Source organism: Gorilla gorilla, chromosome 13, assembly GCF_029281585.2.
Source record: "Gorilla gorilla gorilla isolate KB3781 chromosome 13, NHGRI_mGorGor1-v2.1_pri, whole genome shotgun sequence".
Classification (NCBI taxonomy): Eukaryota; Metazoa; Chordata; class Mammalia; order Primates; family Hominidae; genus Gorilla; species Gorilla gorilla.
The window spans coordinates 132,348,390-132,369,120 of NC_073237.2; the positions used below are offsets into that span (position 1 = coordinate 132,348,390).

Below are 20,731 nucleotides of genomic sequence, written 5' to 3' on the forward strand. Positions count from 1 at the left end.
TCTACCTCAGCCCAGGAAATGATGCCCCAGTACTCCCAAGGCAACACCTGGCAGTCCCCGCCCTCCCTCCCAGCCCATGGGGGCAAAGACTTGCTTGTGGGCAGCAATGGGAGAGGGGCCTTGCACTCACGGGCGGCAGGACCTCGGGCCCTGCCAGCTCTGCCCCCGGACAGCAGGCATCCTGTCCACCACTGGGAAGGGAGGGGCAGCAGGAAATCTGTTTTGGCCTCAAGTCAGAGCTCTCCAATCCTTTCTCAGTAACAAAGCTAGTATCTCGATCCCTACTGGACGACTGCCTGATCTCATGACTTGTACAGAAACCAAAGGCTAGGAGGACTGATGGGCTGGCCCCTCAAGCCTTGACCACCTTGTGATGATTTTCATCAAAGAAGACACTCTACGGAATGTTGTTCTGACACAGAGAGATGACGGGAGGGAATGGCAATGGGGAAGATCTTAGGAAAACGAGCACGATAAGATTGTTAAGAATGAGCATCCATATTTAACAAAAAGGCTTAAGATGGCAAGAAAGTATATGACTAACAACCTCCAAGAGACCGTGCAGGACCACAACACAGGAGAGTGCGAAGTCCAACCTCAGAGCACAAGGGACCCAGCTGGAGAGTGACCGCTCCACTCGGACAGGCTTCCAGGATCAGATGTGAACTTGGCTCCCTAGGAGACAAGCACAACGAGACAAACTTCCTGCTAAACCTAGAAATGCTAGATGAAAATAAAACAAAAATGCTTTTAGGTTAGGCACAATGGCTCATGCCTGTAATTCCAGCGCTTTGGGAGGCCAAGGCAGGAGGATCACTTGAGGCCAGGAGTTCAACACCAGCCAGGGCAACACAGGGAGATCCCTATCTGTACAAAATTAAAAAAAATAAAAAATTAGCCCTGTGTGGTGGTGCGTGCCTGTAAGAGCTACTCAGGAGGCTGAAGTAGCATCATTTGAGCCCAGGAGGTCAAGGCTGCAGTGAGCCACGATTGTGCCACTGCACTCCAGCCTGGGTGACAGAGTGAAACTGTCTCAAAAAAAAAAAAAAAAGAGAAACTTTTACATGCAGAGCTAAGCTCACAAGAAAGGGATATCCACAAGTGAGAAACCCGAGAAGGAAGAGACAGAAAGGTAGCCCTGGGAGAGGGTGTGCGCAGGGGCTGCCCTGGGAGGGCGGGGTCTGATGTCCACACACAGACAGAACGTGCGCCTTGGGCCCATGGGAGGTAGGGAGTGGGAACTGAGACCCTTATTTAAAACCAGGACCCTGAAAAGATGAGAAAATAGACTAGAAAAGCATTTGTCTCAATGGGATCTAACTAAAGAGCTTCTGCACAGCAAAAGAAACTACCCTCAGAGTGAACAGACAACCTACAGAAGGGAACATTTTTGCAATCTATTCACCTGACAAAGTTCTAATATCCAGAATCTACATGGAATAAACAAATTTACAAGAAAAAAACAACCCCATTAAAAAGTGGGCAAAGGACATGATCAGACTCTTCTCAAAAGAAGACAGTTGGCCGGGCACAGTGTCTCACACCTGTAATCCCAGCACTTTGGGAGGCCGAGGTGGGCAGATCGCTTGAGGTCAGGAGTTTGAGAAGAGCCTGGCCAACATGGTGAAACCCTGTCTCCACTAAAAGTACAAAAATTAGCTGGGCGTGGTGGGCGTGTGCCTGTAGTCCCAGCTACTCAGGAGGCTGAGGCAGGAAGAATCCAGCCTGGGTGACAGAGCAAGGCTCAACATCACTGATCATTAGAGAAATGCAAATCAAAACCACAATGAGATACCATCTCATGCCAATCAGAATGATGATTATTAAAAAGTCAAGAAACAACAGCTGCTGGTGAGGCTGTGGAGAAATAGGAACACTTTTACATTGCTGATGGGAATGTAAATTAGTTCAACCACTGTGGAAGACATGTGGTGATTTCTCAAAGACCTAGAAACAGAAATACCATTTGACCCTGCAATTCCATTACTGGGTATATACCCAGAGGAATAGAAATCATTCTGTTATAAAGATACGTGCACACGTATGTTCACTGCAGCACTATTCACAATAGCAAAGACACAGAATCAACTCAAATGCCCACGGATAAGAAAAGAAACCGGATAGACTGAATAAAGAAAATGTGGGACATATACACCATGGAATACTATGCAGCCATAAAAAGGAACGAGATCACGTCCTTTGCAGGGTCATGGATGAAGCTGGAAGCCACTGTCCTCGGCAAACTAACACAGGAACAAAAAACCAAGCCCCTCATGTTCTCACTTATAAGTGGGAGCTGAAAAATGAGAACACATAGACACAGTGAGGGGAACATCACACACCGGGGCCCATCAGGGGGTCTGGGGGAGGGAGAGCATCATGAAAAATAGCTAGTGCATGCTGGGCTTCATACCTAGGTGATGGGCTGACACGTGCAGCAAACCACCATGGCACATGTTTACCTATGTAACAAACCTGCACATCCTGCATATGTATCCCAGAACTTTACATTAAATTAAATTTTAAAAGAAACAAAGAAAAGCATTTGTCTCCACGTAACCCTGTGCAGGGAAGACCTGAGCTGCGAAGCCAGGGGTTACACTGCGGGACATGGCAGGGCAGGGGCCCCACTCATCACCAGCAGAAGCAAACTCAGAATCACCCCAGGTGGATGTCTACAGCCTGGCCACATGGAACTCCATGGAAAACACGAGCTCCGCAGGTGAGGCCACAGCACAATGTCACACACCCCAAGGAAACGATCAGTGCCACACGTGAGACGACAGCATGCAGATGGAGCAGATCTGCCATCTGAGCATGTCGGAGACAGACAGAAACCTCCAAGGTGGAAGTAAAACCCGAATCAAAGAACAGGAGAGAGAAGGAAGAATGGGGAGATGAGGCGCGGGCGAGGAAGGTCCACACACACAGGCGCAGGGACCCTTCAGCCCTGCAGACTGTGCCATGGAGGCGGCTGGCAGCCTGAGCGGCCCCTCGCTCATGGACACCCCCGACGGCAAATGACCCTCCTGGTCTCTGGGCAGGGCCCCCACCCCGCAGAGAGGCTGCCGAACAGGGGCGGCTTGTGGATGAGTGGTCAGAAGGAACTGTAAAATATCAAGTTTTTCAAAAGGTGACGAATGTGGCAACACAGAGGAAACTGGGGCGCCTGGATTCAAGCCAGGATAACTTACAGGTGTGCTCAGAAACTCGGGCCACGGTCCCCAGGCCCACCGCCCCCAGGCTCGCCATTTCCCAGGCCCACCTGTAAACCCTTCCCCAGCTTCTCTCTCTCCTGGGACAGGAGCCGGCTCAGCCCAAGGCCAGCCACACAGCCCCAGCTTCCTTTCCATGGCGCCACCTCAAGGGAAGACACGGCGACTCTGCCTGGCGACAGGTCTAGTAACACATACCCGAGCATCAGCCCGAAACTCCCTTTTCCTCCGGATCTTCTTGAAGATTTCCGTTAGCTCATCTCTGGCCTCCTCATCGGTGGTGCTGGCTCCTGCGGCAGCCTCGGAGGCAGCTGCTGTGGCCCCCTCCGCCTCTGGGGGAGCTTGGCCAGGAAGAGGCGTGTCTATGGTCGGGTCTTCTGCGTGTTCAATTAGCCACTCCATGGCCTGAGGCACCGACATGCTGCAAGGCAAGAGACTCTTTCCAACACCCCCAGACTAACGGACCAGGGTCTTCGCCTCCTGTCCATTCCCAAGAAGAGCCTGTGCTATGGTAGTGACTTCTCCAGCATCAGCTGGTGACCCTTGTAACAAGAACCTGAATGCACAGGTGCGACGGAAGCTCTGGTCCTTGCCTCAGACTACCTTGAGACCCTGGGCAGAATCAGAAGCCCATGTCTAAGGAGAGGCAAGCGGACCCAGAGGTCTCTGCTGAGGGCTTAGATAGGGACCACAGGGGGAACTGCCCCCGGCTGCCCCTGGATCTCGGATTATTCATTTTAGATCTGAACACAGAAGCAGGGCAAGTAACTCACATGGGAATCCTGAGAAGACCGTTAGAGGCCGTGTCCCTGCTACGAACGGGATTCACCTTGAGTTCTCATACAACGGCCCAAAGAGAATTTACACAACGACTGTTCTGTCACATTCACCCCAAAAACACTTTGGAGGCACATATTTAAGGTACCTCTTCAAAACCCCACGTTAGAAATGATTCAGTCAAAGAGTTTAGGGTAGGAGGACGTCACCCACGGTGGGAGCCCCACAAAACCAGGCCCCAGGTGTCTCCGGCAAGGGAAGGAGGTGGCCCCCACGCACTGGTTCAGCTGAAGGGCCTTGGTGGCTCTGTTCTCCGGAAAGCCCATCTCCGTGAGCTGCCGCAGGGCAGCCTCGTCCACATGCTCATCCTCGTCCTCGTCCAGCATTGCTGCAGGGAGACGACAGGGCCATGAGGGCTCCAGCCTCAGGTTCAGGGGCCTTATCTGAGCACAAACATTTGCAGCAATTATCTGTCTGAGCTCCGCCTGCCCGCCCTCAGGCATATCAACAGGAGTTGCCGGTAAGGCAGGCCCCAGGCCCTCATCAGCGCTTCCATAAAGCACTGAGGTTCCGGTCAGTGCGTGGAGCTGCAGACGCTCCCCAAGGCTGGCAGTGAACCGCCCTGGAATGCAGCATCGGGGTTGACTCATACCATTCGCCTTCTTAAACAATTCCACTGCATCTGGGTTCAGCGCTAACAGCTTCTGTGCCACCTCGATGAGAGACACCAGTATCTTCCGGAGTTCTGTCTGGAACTGTGGTGAAAAAAAAAGGAGATCAATTCTCTAAATGTCCACCAAACCTACCTGGATCTATGACTTGCTCCCCTGTCCTAGAACTCTTGATTCTGAGAGTTGAGATGACATTGCGTTCTTGCAAGACAGCAGGATCAGCTGAGGGCAAGGCAGGGGACTGGCAGGGCCAAGAGCCTCCCTGCAGGTGGGACTGAAGCCAGTGGAAAGGGACAGGAACGCCTGGTGATGGTCGCTCAGTGCTGGCCCGATACTCAGCCTGTGCCCTGTGAGGAAACCATCGGTCCAGCTGGCACAGGTGCAGGGCAAGCCGAAGACCCTCTCTGGCTTCACTGAAGAAAACAGAATCATCTGAGGCTCCACGCCCATGAGTCTGCCAGCCCCCAGTGGAGGCATGGCTGCCACACAGCATCTGCGGCGGCCATCACTGTCCTCCCCAGGCAGGAGGAGACGTGGGATGGACCGGAGATGCCCTCCAGAACAGCTCCTGGCTACAGGGCCTAGAGGTCAGGCGTCAGCTGTCCCTACTCTCACACAAGTGTGAGCCTTGGTGTGGACACCACACTAGAGAAATACCTCTGAGCCGGACACACACAGGATGGGAGACACACATGCTGGCTGCTGGGGAAAAGCCACCATGCCCTGGTCAGCACAGAACTCTCTGGAAGACACCCCAAGAGGTTCATTCCTAAAATGAAACAGGGCTTATAGCAGTGCCCTTAGGTTGGACTGGCATCAGATGAAGTTGGAAGCCAGCCGTCCTCCCACCCCGGCACAGCACGTGCCTGCCCTGCCTGCTGCGGCGTCCACGTGAGCACTGCAAACATTTTTCTTTTTTAACTTAGAATGTTCTGACCCAAAATAACTCACGGGTTCAGATTTGTGTGTTTTTTTTTTCTTGAGACAGAGTTTCGCTCTTGCTGCCGAGGCTGGAGTATAATGATGCAATCTCGGCTCACTGCAACCTCCGCCTCCCGGGTTCAAGTGATTCTCCTGTCTCAGCCTCCTGAATAGCTGGGATTACAGGTGCCTGCCACTACGCCCGGCTAATTTTTGGTATTTTTAGTAGAGACGGAGTTTCATCATGTTGGCCAGGCTGGTCTCGAACTTTTGATCTCAGGTGATCCACCCGCTTTGGGTTCAGAATTCTGTCTAAACGTTTTTGCCAAACTCAGGGCCGGACTGACGTTTTCCCAGGGGTACCTATCTTTTCAATCCTGCCTTCAGATGGCTTTCCAACTCTTACTTGGAAATAATTTTTGATTTACAGAAAAAATGCAAAATAGTGCAGTCCTACAGACCCGCTCACCGGCTCCCCCAAATCCTCCCAGAGAATCTCCTCTTGCTGCCCCGCCCCGCAGGAACCCCCCACAGCAATCCCCAACACGGGGACCCCATGCACCCGCTACCGCTCTGGGCTGACACTCACGTCTCTCATGTTGGTCTGGACCGCGGCCCGGTCCATGTTGTAGGAGGGCAGGTTGGCGGTGGCCCGGAGTATGGCCTCTTTATCTGGAGCTTTCTGGTCTTGTTTTTTCTACACAGAAAAGTAATCAGAAAGTCTGAGATGAACGTAAGAGCAGCAAAAAGACGATGACAACTGAATCAGCAGAGCTCTGCCCAGGAAAGACTCCGTCTCCTTTAGGAGCCAGAGGTGTAAACTCCTTGATGAGCTGGGGGAGCCTGGAGAGTTCTGTGCAAGGCCCAGGGACAGCAGACGTGTCCTCAGCGTCTGCTCTGACGTAAATAAGAGTGAAGCGGTAGGTGAGGGGCAGAGCAGGAGCAAGGGTCACAGAACGACAACCACACGGGGACTGTGGCAGGGCTGGGGCAAGGGAGGTGACTCCAGAAGAACCACCCAGGCTGCAGCTGAGCCCCGAGGCCAAAACCACGAACTCATCTCTGCTCCTTCTGGAAGCTCCTGACGGGCAGTTATGGCAGTAGAAACTCACGAGAACAAAAGTGATGGGAGAGGAACAGAACCGGAAGAGTGACAGCACATTCTCGGAAGACGGCAGAGGACGAGGATGGAGGGATCAGCGGAGCTACAAAGGCTCAGGCCAAGAGCAGAGCATGGACGCAAGACCATTCCAGCCTCCTAGAACTGCATCGGTGGCAGGGGACAAGGAGCGAGCCTCAGGGGCTAGCGCTCCATCCCCCGCCGCCCTGCCCTGTGCTCCCCTGCCATCCAGTCCTGCCGGCAACTCCCAGAGAGCTGGGCTTGAGACCCCGGGCCAGGAGCCCTAGGCTCAAGAGAGGGAAAGCAGCACCCTAGCACCCTCCACAGGGAGACCCAGTGGCAGGGGAGTGGGGCAGACACAGCCAAGAGGTGGGAGGGGGCAAAATGGCAGGGTCCGCACCGAAAGCGCAGTGCCCCAGCCAGCCACCCAGTCCCAAAGCGCTGCTAACAAGATCCAGGACCTCTGGAAGGTGACGCATGCCTGTAATCCCAGCACTTTGGGAGGCCAAGGTGGGTGAATTACTTGAGGTCAGGAGTTCGAGACCAGCATGGCCAACATGGTGAAACCCCATCTCTACTAAAAAGACAAAAATAAGCCCGGTGTCCTGGTGCATACCTGTAATCCCAGCTACCCGGGAGGCTGAGGCAGGAGAATCACTTGAACCTGGGAGGGGAGCTGAGATCACACCACCGCACTCAAGCCTGGGTGAGTGACAGTGACACACCATCTCAAAAAAAAAAAAAAAAAAAAGGAACAACAGAAAGCAGCACAAAGTGAGGAGTCAGCAGGGAAGAGGATAGTGTTTATGAGCCAGGACACACGGCCCACAGAGGAACACACCAGAACACTAGAAGACATCATCTGAGGAGGAGAACTGGCTTAGGAATTTAAACATGTTACAGCCAGATCAAAAAGGCTACAAAATGCTTAGAAGATAAAATCAAGGAATCCCTCAGAAAACACGCCTACCAGCCAACTCATAAGAGTTACAGAAAGAGAAAAGAAAACAAGGAGATCAAAAAACCAATTCAGAACATTTTCCAGGACTAAATTTCCCAGAACTCAAACATCTGAATCTCCAGAGTCAATGTGCCGTGCATAGCAAAGAGAAAAAGACCTGCAGCAGAGACACCATGGAATATTCCAGAACACGAAAGCACACCAGATGGCAGAAGGTTCTACAAGGAGCAGAGGAAGGGGAGGCGGCTGGTGCAGGGAGGAGCGGCTCAGAGCTGCCTCACGGACTGCATACGGCTGGCGCCCCCTCCACAGCTGCTGCGCTGGAACACGAGGCCTCCAGACGGTTTCCCCTCCCGGGCACCCGAGGAAGTCAGGCTCCACCACACCAAGGAACAGATCGAGAAGAACAAGACACCTGGTCCTGCGGCAGGCAGAACTCGAGGACGGCCGCACGCTCCCCGGGCCTGGCAGTTGCCCGTGCGTGGCTGCACGGCATGAGCAGGACACAGTCCACTCTGGGGTCAGGTTACGTCACGCGGCACAGCCGACTCTGGGGAAAGAGCATGATCCTTGGTGGGCCTCACCTAATCAGGCAGGTCCTTAAAAGGGATGGGTCTCTTTCTGGAAAGAGAGATTCAACACTTCAGAAATCCTGTTGCTGGCTCTGAAGGAGGAGGAGGCTGTGCGGGTAGGAATGCAGGCCGCGCCCAGGCCCTGAGAGCAGCCCCCAGCTGGCCGCCAGCAAGAAAATGGGTCGGAACTGGACTCTGCCAACCGCCAGAAGACCTCAGAAGCAGAATCTTCCCCAGCCTCGGAAAGGAAGGCAGCCCTTCAGCACCCTGAACACAGCCCTTTGGCACCCTGATTTCAGCTCGAGACCCTGAGCACCGAAACCAGCTGAGCTCACCCAGCCAGACTTCTGCCCTACAGAACTGCGAGCTACAAGCCGAGTGCTGTTTTAAGCGGCTACGTGTGTGGCGATTTGTTAGGTGGCAACAGAAAACTTGCATAGACTTAGCAAACTCTAACACAGGAGAGAGGCAGGAAAGCCAGGCTGTGCAGCAGGCCTGGAAGGCAGCGACTCAGACAGATGCGCAGGCCAGAGGGATCTGGAGGGAGGGAACACCCCAGTGACCTAACATCTGTGACCACGTTTCCAGAAGCTTTATCGGCTCTGTGGAAGAGCATGAAAAAATCAGCGATAAGCCTATAAGAAACTCAACAAGCAAACAAAAGGAAGAGGCAAATATTAATTCCAGGAAAAATACAGTTGTGTAAGAAGGATGGATAATCTTAATCTACTTTGCTAACAGCTGAAAACCACACTTCAATTATACTAGTAATGAAAACCCTGAGATCTTCATTCAACATTATGATCTAACCCTCAAGGGAGGAGAGAGGGAGGTACTACAGCCTCTTCATTAAGAAGTCAATAGAGACTAAAGTTGGTCATTCAAGGAATAATAATATACATATATTATTTATAAATCAGGAAGAGAATCGTTAAAAATAATAAGAGTTATGAGTGGTTGGGCCGGGCATGGTGGTTCACGCCTGTAATCCCAACACTTGGGAGACCAAGCTGAACAGACCACCTGAGCCCAGGAGTTCAAGACCAGCCTGGGCAACACGGTGAGACGCCATGTCTACAAAAAATACAAAAATTAGTCAGGTGTGGTGGCACACACCTATAGTCCCAGCTGCTTTACTCCTGGGGCTGAGGGAGAAGGATCACTTAAGCCCAGGAGGCAGAGGCTGCAGTGAGGTGAGATCGTACCACACACTCCAGCCTGGTGTGCACTGCCTGGCTTGTGCCAACAGGCCTAACTAATTTTTTATATTTTTTGTAAAGACAGAGTTTCATCATGCTGCCCAGGCTGGTCTCAAATTCCTGGACTCAAGTGATCCTCCCACCTCAGCCTCCCAAAGTGCTGGGACTACAGGCGTGGGCCACCGCACCCAGCCAAGACTACTAATTTTTATTAAAAGATTTGTAGTATTATTCGACCTTTTAAAAACATACGTCACTTTGACTTAAAAATTAATTCATAAATACAAAAATTATCTGGGTGTGGTGGCACACACCTGTGGTCCCAGCTACTCGGGAGGCTGAGGCAGGAAGACTGCTTGAGCCCAGGAGGTCAAGGTTGCAGTGAGTTATAATTGGACCACTGCACTGCAGCCTGGGCAACAGAGTGAGATCCTGTCTCTAAAACAAAAACAAAAACTAAATTAAAAATTAATGTAGGCTAGGCGCAATGGCTCATGCCTGTAATCCTAGCACTTTGGGAGGCCGAGGCAGGTGGATCACCCGAAGTCAGGAGATCGAGACCAGCCTGGCCAACATGGTGAAACCCCGTCTCTACTAAAAATACAAAAGATTAGCCGGGCGTGGTGGCGCGCACCTGTAACCCCAGCTACTTGGGAGGCTGAGGCAGGAGAATCGTTTGAACCTGGAAGGTGGAGGTTGCAGTGAGCCGAGATCACGCCACTGCACTCTAGCTTGGGTAACAAAAGTGAAACTCTGTCTCAAAAATAATAATAATAATAATAAATTCATAAAAATATGAATTGACATATTACAATGTTTCAGTTTGCAAATATTTGAAGAGAAAAGGTAAGCTCCTCAGGTTAGCTCCATGCTACCCATCCAAGAGGCTGTGGGGCAACGGCTGTATGGTCAGACCCCGCTGTTTATATTAGTTACGGGCCTGTAAGTCTGAACACCAACGGTCAAACTGTAATCTGAGAACTGTGAATGCTGCCTGCAGCAGTTCCCAGAAACAGGCCTGACTCAGGGACAGGCGGAGGCAGGCCCAGATCTGTCCACTGCAGATGGGTGGGGCGGCAGCCTGTGTGTCACTCACGAGTGGCCAGGTGTGGCTGAAGATAAGGAGGGGACCCAAGCCCAGGGTGCTCTTCCTGGGTACCCATGGTCCCAGATGAAACCCAAAAATAGCTTATGCACTACCAGGCATGGGCCTAGCCCAAAAGAGTTTGACCTACTCTTTCTCTGGGGTGAACACTCTCTTTAGCCTTTCAAAGCACAAGTAAGAAACTCTACCCTTGAGATGAGTAATGCAAAGACAGCAGAGGAAAGTGGCTGCCCTTCTAGCCGGCAGGCTCCATGCTCGGCACGGGCTCGGGCCCTGCTGTGGGGTAGGACACGCCACTTGCAGAACGCACCTTCCTCTGCTCAGTGAGCTTTCCAAAGCATGAGCTTCTGGGGCAGCCAGTAAACAACACACTGCATGGTGTTCCTAAGGTACACGTGCAAGTGGACGGCGCAGACCATGAATCAATAACGTGTGAGTGAATGTAAACACCAACGACATCCAGTTCTGTTTTGCAAGAAATAGACAAGACAGGCAGAACTCAGCCTCTCTCAGCATTAACAGTGCAGCTGAGTATCCCTCATCTGAAATGCCTGGGACCAGAACTGTTTCGGATTTCGGGTTTTTTCAGATTTGGGAATATTTGCATTGCAAATAATAAACCCAAAAAGCACCAACGAGCACTTCCATTAAGTGTCATTTTGGCACTCAAAAAGTTTCAGACTGCGGTGCATTTCTGCGTTTGGATTTTCGGATGGGGATGCTGAGCCCGTGCGGTGTGAGGCGGGGCTTGTCGCAAGTGCTCCCTCACCGGCCGCTCTCTGCATGCGCAGCCCTTATTCTGTGTGGTGGTTGGTTACCCACTTTCCTCCGTTTTTCTGTCAGGACTGACTTGGCTGCTTGAAAAGAGGAGGGAACAGGAGCACATGCAGGTGAAGGCGGACAGCAGCGCGGGAGTGAACCATCACGCAGGATGTGTCCCTACTCCCCTCTCTGTCTCAGAAAACTCAGAGGCAGGTTTTCTGTGCTGGTCCCGTGAGCAGGGAGGGACCAGGACTGACACAGATTAAACAGGCTCTGCCGGGAAAGAGAACCCCTTATAACCACATCTACTGTAAATGGCGAATGCGTGGGTTGGTGAACAACTAGTATAGAGAACTTCTTTATAATTCTTTTTTTTAAGTTTTTATTTATTTATTTAATTTTGAGATGGAGTCTTACTCTGTCACCAGGCTGGAGTGCCGTGGCACGATCTCGGCTCACTGCAACCTCTGCCTCCCAGGTTCAAGAGATTCTCCTGCCTCAGCCTCCTGAGCAGCTGGGACTACAGGCATGAGCCACCACGCCCAGCTAATTTTTTTTGTATTTTTAGTAGAGACGGAGTTTCACCATATTGGCCAGGATGGTCTTGATCTCTTGACCTCGTGATCCACCCGCCTCAGCCTCCCAGTGCTGGGATTACAGGCGCGAGCCACTGTACCCAGCCTGTAATTCTTAAATGTAGACTTCTACCAACCAAGGTCCCCAACTGCAAACTTTGAAATTTACCTTTTCTTCTGCTGAGACATCAGCCATCTTGGGAAGTGGTGATGGAGCACGCTTTTTTATCAATAATAGGACATCTAGAAAAAACAACACGTATATCCAACACACTGGTTATCATTTCATATCCACAAAATGGCATAAAGGGTGCTGGATGCCCTGAGAGCAGAACAGCAGGGATTCGGCCGGGCGCAATGGCTCCCATCTGTAATCCCAGCACTTTGGGAGGCTGAGGCGGGCAAATCACCTGAGGTCAGGTGTTCAAGACCAGCCTGGCCAACATGGTGAAACCCCGTCTCTACCAAAAATACAAAAATTAGCCGGGCATGGTGGCGCATGCCTGTAATCCCAGCTACTCGGGAGGCTGAGGCAGGAGAATCACTTGAACCTGGGAGGCGGAGGTTGCAGTGAGTTAAGATTGCACCACTGCACTCCAGCCTGGGCAACAGAGCAAGACTTCATCTTTAAAAAAAAAAAAAAAAAAAAAAAAAGAAGAGCAGGGCTTCAGCTGGGTGCAGTGGCTCACTCCTGTAATCCCAGCACGAGGCAGGCGGATCACTTGAGCCCAGGAGTTCAAGACCAGCCTGGACAACATGGCGAGACCCCATCTCTACGAAAATATAAAAAATAGTTGCGCATGGTGGCACATGCCCGTAGTCCCAGCTACCTGGGAGACTGAAGTGGGAGGACTGCTTGAGCCCAGGAGGTCAAGGCAACAGTGAGCCTGACTGCGCCTCTGCACTCCAGCCTCGGTGACTGAGTGACACCCTGTCTCAAAAGAGCGTAGGTTCCTTTGCTCCCCCCTAAACCAAGCATCTACACCAGCCTTCCCTCACTTTTGCATGATGTCTGCATGGCCCTAGCTGAGGTACAAGCTCCCATGCCTGGCACGAACCCCCAGGTGACCCATGGCCCAGGAGGCGTGCACAGCACGGCCCCAATAATTGTGCAAAGAATTGGTGACAATCCTGCAACAGGCATTTTAACCGGCTCAGTTCTGAAAAAGTCTGTGAGGGTGGAGAGTTTAGTCTCAACCCTCAGAGGTCAAAACCTGAGATGCAGCTCATCCTCAGCCCACGACGGTGCCCATCCCCCACTGGCTCGGAGCTTGATGGTCATCTCAGCGGATATCTGTTAGCAATACTTCCAGGATTTTCAAAACAGCTTACTTCAAGGACTTCCATAATTAAAGGCATTATTTGAATGACACAGACAAAACTGATGTCTGCTCTTCAAGTGCCTCCGGACACAAAACCATAAGCAATTAAATGGATGTGTGTGTCTAACACTGCACTGGGATGCCAACATCACCACAACGAAGGTGAAACCTGCAGAACCCCTGGAGTCTCTGGCTTTGCTCTGAAACAGAACTAAAAGTGAAATTCACATTTGGCTTCTCAAATGCCTGCTGCTTGTCCAATTTCAATTTCTGCTGTTTTTCACAAATATTCTATAACAGAACTCTTTTTAATAAAGGAAAAACAGAATGCTTTTAGTCGATCTCGTTTTTGTGCTCGTGTCCAGCTCAGAACACTGACTCCTGTGGGTGGACCACCCCCTCCTGGCTCCAACGCCCCCAGCAGCACACGATGCCTGCTGCCAACCCGCCCGCCCACAGCAGCCTTACCTTGGTCCTGGATGTTCTCTTCCAGGATGGTCCTGGCATCACTCAGCACCCTCTCTGAGGCAGCGTGGATTAATTTATGATGGGTTATACTTTTGGGATCTTCTAAGCTCCCATGAGCACACTGGGGAAAAATAGAAATTTCAAGGTAGAAAATAAGTAAATCGTAATTCTAATAATATAGGACCTGGCATCCCAAGCTACACCAGGAATTTACTGGGTTTTCTTATGAGCTAAGAAATTACACCATGGATGAAATTAAAGAATTCCCACTAATGGTAGATGCCAAAGGAAGCATCATAGCACCAGTGAGCTGATCCCCAGCCCATGGAGTACTCCTGAAGCAAGCTCCCAGCTCTGATATACCACACCCTACTGACAATTCGCGGCCACCAGAATTGCTTCTTTGGTCTAGAAAGATCTGGAAAATAATTTTAAATGAAAATAGCAGATCCATTGTTTCCTGATGACCTAAAGATCTACCTAAGTTTTGGGTAGCTGTTTTTCTTTTTTCCACAGACGCATGAAAGGGTCCAGAAAGGCTGCCCAGAAAGAAGACTGGCTCACAGAGAGCCTGAGATGGGGATAAGAGGAGCGCTTGGCATGATTGCTCTCAGCTTGGCTCAGCTCACTAAGTAACAGCCATGCTGCATCCCGAGATTGGGATAAGAGGGGCACTTAGCATGACTGCTCTCGGCGTGGCCCAGCTCACGAAGCAACAGCCATGCTGCACCCCTGGGCAGCTTGAAGGTGGACCAATGGGCACGCAGTCAACAGGGCCCTGGAAACCCTGCCACACCCGGGCAGGGAACGGGAGGCAACACATGGGTAGCAGTGAGGGGATCCCCCTCACACACACCACAGCCACCTCCGAGCAGTGCTCACGGGGGACCTGGGAAGCCATCTTGACAGCTACTGACTGCAAACTCCAGGAGGAAGTTGGAGCAGACGGCCATGACCCCTTCCAACCCTGCCATTACAAAGATCTCACAGCCAACTGCTGGCAGGGGTAGATCCTGCTCCTCAATTCAGCCAGCATCCTCTCTGCAAAACAGCACACAGCTGTCCCTGATTCATGCACGTGGCACTGGCTTGCGGGAGTCCTGCTTTCCTTTGAACACGGGGGCTAGGCGCATCGGCTCACCATTTTGTGATGGCAAACACTGATGGTGCCGTGTGATGAAGACTGAGGTCGGCACATGTGCCTGCATGTTTGTGCCCAAGTCGGTCCAGAGCTCCACGACTCCACTCTATTATCTACCTCAGCACCACACGGCCCGACACACGACAGCACAGCACACGACAGCACACCACACCACCGCACCGCACCGCACTGCACAGCACAGCACACCAAACAGTGCCCACCTAACCAAATACGGCGCCTCCCCAGCCAGAATCGTGGGGTGAGAGGAGAGGGGCTGCGCTTCTGTGTTTCACAAAATACCCACAGTTTCCATAGCCTGGCCTGAAAACCCTTCAGAACTCAGAGCTTGGACGGAGAGAAGGCTGACTATTTTCTTGCTCTTACAGATCCCCTGAGGTTTGATGGTAGAATTACCTGACTATCAGAAAAGGATGAAACCCTCACTGGGCACTTTCTAAACCTGGTAGCAGGCTCAGCCTGTGGGTCAGGAGCATGGCCCAGCCTGGAGCTGGTCCGGGGCACCACCCCAGGACAGGCCGTCCTCGGACGTCTCAGGTGGCCGGGCAGACGCCCTGCTGGCAGCTCACTTTCCACCACCCTTTGCTGCCACAGAGGCTCTGAAACACCCAGCACACACAACTGCTTGCTGGGAAAGAAAATCTAAGCACACATTTCACCTCTCAACACTGGCATTTTCAGAGTCACTGGAATTTCTGTTACTCTCAAGACTGAAAACGGTTTTGAAAAAGGGATTGACGGCTTCAGGGGCTCACTCCTTCACACAAAACTGGCCAGGCTGAGGGGATGTTGGGGGCACGCAGCTACTAGGAAGACACACTGCTGCCATTTACAACAGGGCAGAGAACCCCTCAAGTGCCTCTGGATTTGACAATGGCTCTGCTCCCTGAAATACTGGGGGTGCTTCTTCATGATCCTAAAGTTTGCAGGCTAGTTCACTTGTCAAGTTCAGAATACAGACTACGAAATGCAATTTTCCAAAATAATTCTCATACTGATTCCCAAAAAACCCATAGTCCACGTGTCACCAGCATACCAGGAACAACACGGAAGCACCAAGACGACCGTGTCACTCTGCTTCTTTGTTCTCGGCAGAAGCTGGGGTATGGCAGCAAAAAAGCCCCAACCAAGGCCGCTGGAGTAGGGAGGCCCTCACACCCCCACCCCACTCCATCCTGCTCCTCCCCAGAAGAGTAGTGACTTCATTTCTGCTTGTACCTGATGCAATCTGTCATCTGAGGACCCATCTTCATGCAATCTAGGAAATGGAAAATTTAACAGCTATACTAGCAGGTACTCTGTTCTATTCTGGCAATTTTATGAACTCCTTTTTTTTTTTTTTTTTTTTTAAAGACAGGGTCTCATTCTGTCACCCAGGCTGAAGTGCAGTGGCGCGATCTCCACTTATTGCATCCTCCGCTTCCCAGGTTCAAGCGATTCTTGTGCCTCAGCCTCCTGAGTAGGTGGGATTACAGGAGTCCGCGACCATGCCAGGCTATTTTTTACATTTTTAGTAGAGAAGGGGTATTGCCATGTTGGCCAGGCTGGAATTTCATGAATGTTTATGACACACCAAAAACTCTACTGCACCACAGGTATAAATTTCTTTTTTTTTTTTTTTTTGAGACGGAGTCTCTCTCTGTCGCCCAGGCTGGAGTGCAGTGGCTTGATCTCGGCTCACTGCAAGTCCCACCTCCCAGGTTCACACCATTCTCCTGTCTCAGCCTCCCGAGTAGCTGGGACTACAGGCGCCCGCCACCACGCCCGGCTAATTTTTTTGTATTTTTAGTAGAGATGGGGTTTCACTGTGTTAGCCAGAATGGTCTCGATCTCCTGACCTAGTGATCTGCCTGTCTTGGCCTCCCAAAGTACTGGGATTACAGGCATGAGCCACTGTGCCCGGCCAGGTATAATTTTCTAAAACTCATTAACTACCTGTTGTACAAGACAGGTTCCTCTGCCCCCTTCTCCACTCCAGGGCAATGGAACCTAGAGGCCACCGCGGTGATCCCAATTTGCACAAAACAGAAAAGGGAAAGGCAACAGCAAGAGTTTTGATCATAAAACGCCTCCTTGATTCAGGAGTGCACACCCAGGAGCACAGCGGGGAGAAGCCGACATCATTCCCCTCCAGGCAGATGGAAAAGAGGAAGGAAAAAATCATGCCGGCGTCAGCACCCACTGGGGACCTGGCGAGGAGGAACAAAGCTAAAACAGACACCAGACCTCACTGCCTATGGCAGGATGACATCCAGGGACCGGCTTCCAGAGAGACACTCAAATACACAACTCAACGGTTCTCTTTTCTGACTAACGCATTCTGGCCCTGCCTGCAGAACCACGCTGGGATGTGGTGGTGGGGAACCTTTCTGACGCTCAGCTCTGGAGTCCTGAAATGTATGTCGGCTCTTGCGGTGTGAAAATCCCCTGCTACTGAGATCCTCCACACCTGTGGAAACCGCAGAGTGGGACACAATCTCAATTTAAAGCAGAATAATGACAAAACATCCCAAATGATACATCTCAACACCAAATGGAATAATATATATCAGGAGTATAATAATTAGCATTGCATCGGAACTGGCTGCCTAACTGACCCCCCGTGCTCCTGAAATTCAAGAGTAGGTATCTGTGGATCAAAGAGCTCTCATTTCCTATTTCCTTTCATAAAAGAATATCATGATGGCCATGTACATCGCACCCTGAGTTAAACTAAATGCCGTGCCAACGCAGGGGACATCCCATGTCGATGCAGTGTGGGGTCCACAGGATATTTTTGTCTATTCCATTAACCCACAAGTTTGTTTTGGTGCCACTCTAAGCCCGGCCCTGGACTTGTGGATATAAACCGAACCCCCGAGGAGCTTCTGTACTGGCTCAGGGAGGACACAGCACCTCAGAGAAGTTTCTGGGGTTTTCTGTCTGGTTTTTTTTTTTTTTTTTTTTGAGACGGAGTCTTGGTCTGTCGCCAGGCTGGAGTGCAGTGGCGCGATCTCATCTCACTGCAACCTCCGCCTCCCGGGTTCAAGCGATTACCCTGCCTCAGCCTCCCAAGTAGCTGGGATTACAGGCACACACCACCACGCCCGGCTAATTTTTTGTATTTTAGTTGAGACGGGGTTTCACCATGTTGGCCAAGATGGTCTCAATCTCCTGACCTCATAATCCGCCCACCTCGGCCTCCCAAAGTGCTGGGATTACAAGTGTGAGTTACCGTGCCCGGCCCAGAGAAGTTTTTTAAAACACACAGAACTAGACAAGCAACAACACCTGGCTCAAACAGCCTGGATGCCCACGGAGTTACCGGCGCTGGAGCTTAGTGCTGCCCCGATGGTTGTTCAGACGGCAAAATCATGCAGACTGGGGCAGAAGAAAAGCAAGAAAGCAGCCAAAACATACCGGCCCTTGAACGCAGGAGGCTCAGCCCCCTCCTTGGTGTGAATCCTGAGGCCAGCACCTCCCAGTTATTCACAGCCAGTGCGTTCCAGAAGGGGGCTTGGCAAGCTTGCCTCCGACAGTTCCAGAACTCCACAGAACCATGCTCACAAAAGCAACTCGAAAGTACTGTATGCGAGCAGCTGCTATGGTAAGAACTGAAGTTTATCCTTAGAGACCACACTCAGCTCAAGTCTAACGCACTCAACCTGTCAACACAGATACGTAACTCATCACATGGAGTCGCCACTAGAAAACTGCAGCCTCCTTCAACCTAAATTCTGCCAAGCCCTCAGATCATGTCAAGTATAGACAGGAGGTCAGTCTGACACACAGACAGGCTTCTTAGCTGACCTTACTGAGTCCTTTAGAGACTCGAGAACTAGTTCCAAAAATCAGCAACCTAAGGAACTAAATACACAGGAGTATTTCAGGTGAATAAACTTTAAAAAGTGTCTCCGCGAGGAGACCCTACTCCTGGGCCTTCTCTCTTGACCAATTTTACCTCTGCAGAAAAGCAGGGGCGCAGGGCCTTGTCCCGCAGCGGCACTATTTCAGGGACTCCAGCTAAAAGGCACAGTGGCCTGGGGCCAGCCAGGAAAAGAGCTCCAAGCAGCCGGCTCTGCGGGAAAGGGGAAGAGGAAGGAGAAGGGGCCTCTTAATGAAGGAGCCTACGTTAATTCTCAGCTCTCAAAGATGCTGCTGAAAAAAACCTCACCCCAACAGCAAAAAGGTACAACTGCCGGAAAGTCATGAGGCCCTGCTCCGTCGGCGACTTCACTCTCCAGGCCTCAGTTTCCCGATCTGCCCCTACCTCCCTGCGTGGCTGCAGAGTTAACTGAGAGGCTGGCGTGTACAGGGCTCGGCCGGGCGGCTGGCACGGGGCGAGTGCTTAGTGACCGGAGTCCGCCGGCCGAAAGGCCAGGCCCGGGACGAGCGTCCAGAGGTGTGGGATCCGAAAGGGGGAGAGTCGGGCCAACGGGCAGGAGGCGCTGCCTCCACCCCCGGAGGGCAGGGCCTGGGAGCTGCGGACCGGGCGGCGGACCCCAGGTCGGGGCGGTTTGGGGACTGAGGCGGCGTCCGCAGTCGGAGGGGTCCGGAGCGGGTGTTGGGGGCAGGGGAGGGGGCCCGGCCTTACGTGCTTGAGGCAGCGCTCCTTGAGCTTCTCCACCGAGGTGTCCTCGGTGGCCTCCTCCAGCCACTCGGCGCCGTCGGACGCGCAGATGTGCAGCCGCAGCACCTTGCCCGCGAAGATCTTCTCCTCCTGCACGAACATCCCGCCGCCGCCGCAGGGGCCTGCGCCCGCCACCCGGGCCCCTGAAGGTCACCGGGAAGGCGGGCGGGGAGGGGGCGGGGCCAGACCGCCCGCGCGCTCCTTCGCTGGGCCGCCGCCCCGCCCCGGCTCCCGTCGGCCGGGCCGCCGTCACTCTCCGCGGCCTCAGCGGTCGCCTCGCTCCCGCCGCCGCAGCCGCACCGGAAGTGCGTCACGGGCGCGTCTGGCGCATGCCGGGAGATGTGGTTCTCGGACAGGCGCCTCGCTCCCGCCGCCGGGGGCGCGCTGTGGCCACCGCAAAGGAAGTGCGTCACGGGGCGCGCCCGGAGCATGCCGGGAGCTGTAGTTCTCTGGCAGCTTCGTTCCTCCCCGACCTGCAGGCGGTTCCCCTCCGGGCACTCCCCACGTGGGACCTCATGGGTTCTAAAGGTAAAATACACGCTGGATCCCAAAGAAGTAACGGGAAAAAGGAATGTAAGGCATCTCGATAATGTTTTCATATTGATTACATGTTGAAATAATATTTTGTATCTACTGAGTTAAGAAAAATATGTCATTAAAATTAATTTCACCTGTTTCTTTTAACCTTTTTAAGATAGAATTTTAAATTGCTTACATGGCTGCTGTGATATTTCTTTTGCACTGCACTGCTGTAGAACGGAGGCTCTCCAAAGAACTTGGCTTTAACAAGCCTGGGTCTTTCTAATTCACACGCAGATCAGAGAGTCACTGTTCCTGCGAAGCCTAGGTTTGCGGGGCACCCAGAGGGGAGGGAAGCCGCCCTTGGTGCAGGTGGTGCCAGGCAGACTCATTTTCTGTGGGGTGTGACAAAGAGTCTTTGCTTGGCCAAACTTAAGCAGGCTCCTGAACCTTCTACATCATCTGTACACTTCCTTGTAAAATCCAGTTTTAGCGAAGAGCCTTGATAAGTGAGTTTAGCAAGAACTCCCAGCCTCAATATCAGATCACCCTGGACGTCTGGTCGGGTTCCTCGTCCCCCAGGTGCTGTCTGATATCTCCAGCCTCTCTTCAGCAAGAACCCTGTCAGGTCGGTTTAGCCAGAACCGCCCTCATCCCTGATGTTTTCTCTTATTAATTTTCCATTCACTGACCCCACCCTGCTCCTTGGCTATACATTTCCACTTGCCCTTGCTGTATTGGGAGTTGAGCCTGACCTCTCTCCCCACTGCAAGCCC

The 20,731-nt window shown here is 52.2% G+C and overlaps 1 protein-coding gene across 1 annotated transcript in view; it reads right to left on the reverse strand.

Annotated features, from left to right (window-relative positions):
• Positions 1-19,743, reverse strand: part of UBAC1 (UBA domain containing 1) — a 28,792-nt gene extending 9,049 nt beyond the window's left edge. The window contains exons 1-7 of the mRNA XM_004048858.5: positions 19,401-19,743; positions 13,669-13,789; positions 12,048-12,121; positions 6,174-6,281; positions 4,645-4,747; positions 4,272-4,380; positions 3,414-3,636 (exon numbers count right to left, since the gene is read on the reverse strand). Of these exons, the coding sequence (XP_004048906.1) occupies positions 3,414-3,636; positions 4,272-4,380; positions 4,645-4,747; positions 6,174-6,281; positions 12,048-12,121; positions 13,669-13,789; positions 19,401-19,538 (876 nt within the window). The 5' untranslated portion in view covers positions 19,539-19,743. The remainder of the gene's footprint in view (positions 1-3,413; positions 3,637-4,271; positions 4,381-4,644; positions 4,748-6,173; positions 6,282-12,047; positions 12,122-13,668; positions 13,790-19,400) is intronic.
• Positions 19,744-20,731: the final 988 nt, after the last annotated feature.